This window comes from Arachis ipaensis, chromosome B08 (assembly GCF_000816755.2).
Source record: "Arachis ipaensis cultivar K30076 chromosome B08, Araip1.1, whole genome shotgun sequence".
Classification (NCBI taxonomy): domain Eukaryota; kingdom Viridiplantae; phylum Streptophyta; class Magnoliopsida; order Fabales; family Fabaceae; genus Arachis; species Arachis ipaensis.
In genome coordinates this window covers 25,416,608-25,420,437 of record NC_029792.2, presented here as the reverse complement: position 1 = coordinate 25,420,437, position 3,830 = coordinate 25,416,608, and the positions used below count along the sequence as shown (strand labels likewise).

The 3,830-nt window shown below is 34.9% G+C and overlaps 1 protein-coding gene across 2 annotated transcripts; it reads left to right on the top strand.

Annotated features, from left to right (window-relative positions):
* LOC107614396 (EKC/KEOPS complex subunit TPRKB) lies at window positions 204–2,720 on the top strand. Of its 2 annotated transcripts, none has more exons than XM_016316608.2 (7): window positions 204–364; window positions 529–599; window positions 1,747–1,813; window positions 1,934–2,056; window positions 2,130–2,213; window positions 2,296–2,382; window positions 2,468–2,720. In XM_016316608.2, exons 2-7 carry the CDS (start codon window positions 532–534, stop codon window positions 2,552–2,554), a joined length of 516 nt encoding a protein of 171 aa, XP_016172094.1. In that variant the 5' UTR covers window positions 204–364; window positions 529–531; the 3' UTR covers window positions 2,555–2,720. The 2 variants fall into 2 exon arrangements, with proteins under 2 accessions (XP_016172094.1, XP_016172093.1); XM_016316607.2 differs by having other exon boundaries at window positions 212–364; window positions 516–599.

The window sequence follows — 3,830 nt, the reverse complement described above, 5'->3', positions numbered from 1 at the left end:
CGGAATGCCATATGAGCTATGGCTCGTCGGCAGTAGTATGGGTGGTTTAAATTACTACCAAATACAAAGTCGATTTAATTACTTTTTGGTTAAATAATTATTTTTTTTTTTTATTTTTGAGTTTTGCCAGTTGCTAATTGGATAAGATTTTAGAAAGCCCATTATACAAAAAATCAAATTAATGAAAAAAAAAGAGTTAAATTACCAAAACACCCAAATTGAAAGTCTAGTTAGTACTGTAGTTCTCACTTCTCAATGTGAAAGAACCTCAACAAAACGTCACTCTTATCGTTCGCAGCATCGGGTACGGCAGCCACAAGAGCCACGCCACCGTCACCGCCGGAGTCACCCTCACTGGAAGGAGGTATTTATTACACTTTCTTCATTCTTTTATATTGGTTAAGAAGTTTTGGATTTTGAGCAGAGAGAATCTCACTTGACAGTTCTATAGCTGAAGCTTAATGGTCGTAACTTTTTGTGGCCTTCATTGCTCTCTCGTTCCAATTTCTTTGCAGATTCAAAGCAGAGACTATGAAGGTGTTTAATATAAATGAAGCCACACTTTCTCTTGCACTCTACACCGACGTCACCAATTCCAAGTTAGTCTTTTTCTCTGGGTTTCTCTCTTATTCTAAAAACAATTATAAATTATGGAATATTAGCAACTTGTTATTGGAAAATTTTACTTGTTACTTGTTAATGAAAGAAAGATATTATTGCATTTTTGACTTGTTTGACATTTGTATTTGTTCAAGTTATTGAGACTTTTCGTCACCCAACTATCAGAGAGGCATTGTTGTCTAAAATTACCGTTTTGTTCCTTTATCTATTTAATTAGGTTAAATGGTTATTGGAGGTGCATGATTGGTCCAGTAAACATCAAAGTAGCTATGATCGAATAGATCATAAGGGGCTTTGTTTTTATTTTTATTTTTATTTTTTGGGTCTTGATTTCGCAGTGATATGTTTTCTTTGTTAATTACAAAAATGATATCTTGTTTTCATTTGTATAAGGAAGAGTAATGTAACTTAGCACACAAGAGATAGAATTTGTTAGTTGTTAGGTAGTTAATAATTTTCCGTTTGATGTTTCATACTACATCAGTATATATAAGGCTGGTACTCTTATCTATGAGTACTTCCTTTCGATTTCCTTAGAACTCATTTCACATTTTGGGAACAAGAAGGAAAGTAATTAGTACAATGTAACAATTTTGTAATTAATAATGAAAACTTATCAACTTAAAAGAAAGCAACCCAAACCAAACATATCATAAGGTTGTGTTTGGATTTTCCTTTGAGACTAAAATACGCAATGGCAAGTCGAAGACAGAAAAATTGTGTGTGTCTCTTCACAACCAAATGAGCTTTTGTATTCTCTTTGTTTTTGTGTCAGAGACAGTATTCAGACGCAGCGTAAGGAATAACTTCAACTGAAAGTTATAATTCATGGTAGCTAGAGTTCAATTTTCCACTTTTTCTTGTGATAGTAAGAGCGTTTAGTGAAACTAGTGTTGCGGCAGTTAGAAGTGGTAATTTATAGACTAGTTGCTCCTTTCTAATTGTTTTAGAATGGTACTTGCAATTTTTTTCTTATTTATATCATACAACCAATCTGTAAAAGACTAAAAGTAAATATATGGAACACATTGTAAAATATTGCTATTTGTAATTCATTCTAAAGATTGGGATCCTGCTTCCCTTCCCTTCGATAAATTATATGATGGAATTCTTGTTTTCTGGTAGGGAGCTCTTGGAAAGTATGCAAGCTGGGACATTGGAGCCAGAAGTTGCATTCCTCAATGCTTTACTTGTATTGTTTCTTATATTTGTGCTTTATGTCATACCCAGCTCCATTTATAACCATGACTCTAGTGCTTTTATGTGCCATTTTACATCATTCTAATGTTCCAATTATTATCAACTGAACCAGATTCCAGATGTTTTTCCTCTTCTAGCTGCTGCGCACAAGACGCTTGTAGCTAAGTCACGGGATTCTTTGACCACACGCACTCTTCACTCGGAGCTTGTTTACAATTACTCAGGGTCCAAGCATGTAAGTATGCATTTGTATTTGATTCTGGTTCATTCCAATTAAGTAGGCTAACTTATGCTTGTATTGTTGATAGATTAGTGAATCTTTGAAACGATGTGGTATCTCAGATAACACGACGTACATCCTTGCTGCTAGATTTGATGCTACTCCTGATGAGGTCAGACAATTCTAAAATAACGTAGGACACCTTTTTTTTCCTTTTAAGCATGTAACTTTAGTGATCTCCGTGTCGTCACTAGATAAAAGGCATTGAGAAGCTCATTAATGGAAAAGAGATTGAACTGGAGGAGCTGGAAGGAAGAGCAAACCAATCCCAGATACAAAAGGTTTGGCAGGGCACTGATTCTAATTTCTAATGGCTTTGTATCGTTTTCTTCAGACTATATGATATTCTAATTCGTTCCTTTTCAGCATTACAAGCTATCTGCCCCCGAACTTGGAGTTTCATCACTTGCAGATGCGATAACTTGCCGAATTGCTTCTCGTGATGCCTTGTGAGAACAATGACTGCGATCTCCATGTATGTTACAAGTTTTATGATCTCTCGTTGATCTATTGTAGAATATTTGAAAGAAAGCTTTTAGCTTCAAATAGGTACCTTACCTCTCAATGTTTCCTACATTTGATATTTATTTTAATCAATCTTACTTGAGTTTCAGTAACATTTCTTATGGAAAATGGGAAATCCAAAGTAAGCTAGTTCAGCAATATAACCATTGGTTTGCACACCTTAAATTTAAAACCATGATGACTAAAACGAATTTCTTGCATCAATCTCTTATTTTATGCCCAGAATTCCCAGATAAGCATCCCCTGTGTATAATGTTACGGGCTACATATCCCTTGCAATGGAGTGTACCCCCTGAAACCATGGAACAATAGAAATGTCATTCTTACCTAAAATAGCTCCACACTAGTAATTATTATTACTTTCAAAATGGGGAACCCACGTTTCATTGCTCAAAGTAGAAAGCGTTACTCATTTTTAAAGCTTTTGCTTATTGTGAAAGATTGGAAGCGTGACAGTATTACATTCCTCATACATTGAGTCTTGAAACTATATACATGAACATGACAGATTAAACTATGCTTATATCGATCTTAGAGTCTTGTATATTCGTGCATTATAGGTTAAAAAAATAGGTTAAATTATGTAGTTGGTTCTACACTTTCAGTGAAATTGTAAATTGGTCTTTACACTTTAAAAGTTTATAATAGGTCTTTAAAGAGAATTAAAATTTGCAATTTAGTTTCCATCGTTTAAAAAATGTTTGATTTAACAGAATATTTTCAGTATATTCTCTATTTTAAACATGTAAGTTGCATATGTTTGACAATAGGGACTAATTTGCAATTTTAGTAAAATTATGGAGACCAACAGTGTAATTTAAACATTTGAAAATGACCAAAAACTCCCTAAGCTATCTAAACCCACCTTGCTCCTTCTCAGTTCTCTCGCTGTCACTTTCTCACTTTCCAAAATGGCATCCCAACTCCAGCGCTCTCTATCTCTCACCTAGGCTCACCATTGCGGTGCCTCTCGCCTCCGTCATCGTGTCGAATTCACTGATAAATTGAGTTGCTATTTTTATGTTGATTTGTTGCTATTTTCTTCTTAGACATTGAATTGTTCACTCTGACCATGTTTGGGATTGAAAATGTTCTCTTCCATTTATGGTGTCTAGTATTGGGATTGGAAGAGAGGAAAAAGTCGCCGGATGAGAGAGACAAGATGGAGGAAGGAGGCGAGACCCAACTCGTGAGCACAAATACG

Coding starts and splice junctions, on each gene's coding strand:
- LOC107614396 (XM_016316608.2), top strand. CDS start 532: ATGAAGGTGTTTAATATAAATGAAGCCACACTTTCTCTTGCACTCTAC. Junction 600..1,746: donor ACCGACGTCACCAATTCCAA/GTTAGTCTTTTT, acceptor GTTTTCTGGTAG/GGAGCTCTTGGAAAGTATGC. Junction 2,057..2,129: donor ATTACTCAGGGTCCAAGCAT/GTAAGTATGCAT, acceptor TATTGTTGATAG/ATTAGTGAATCTTTGAAACG.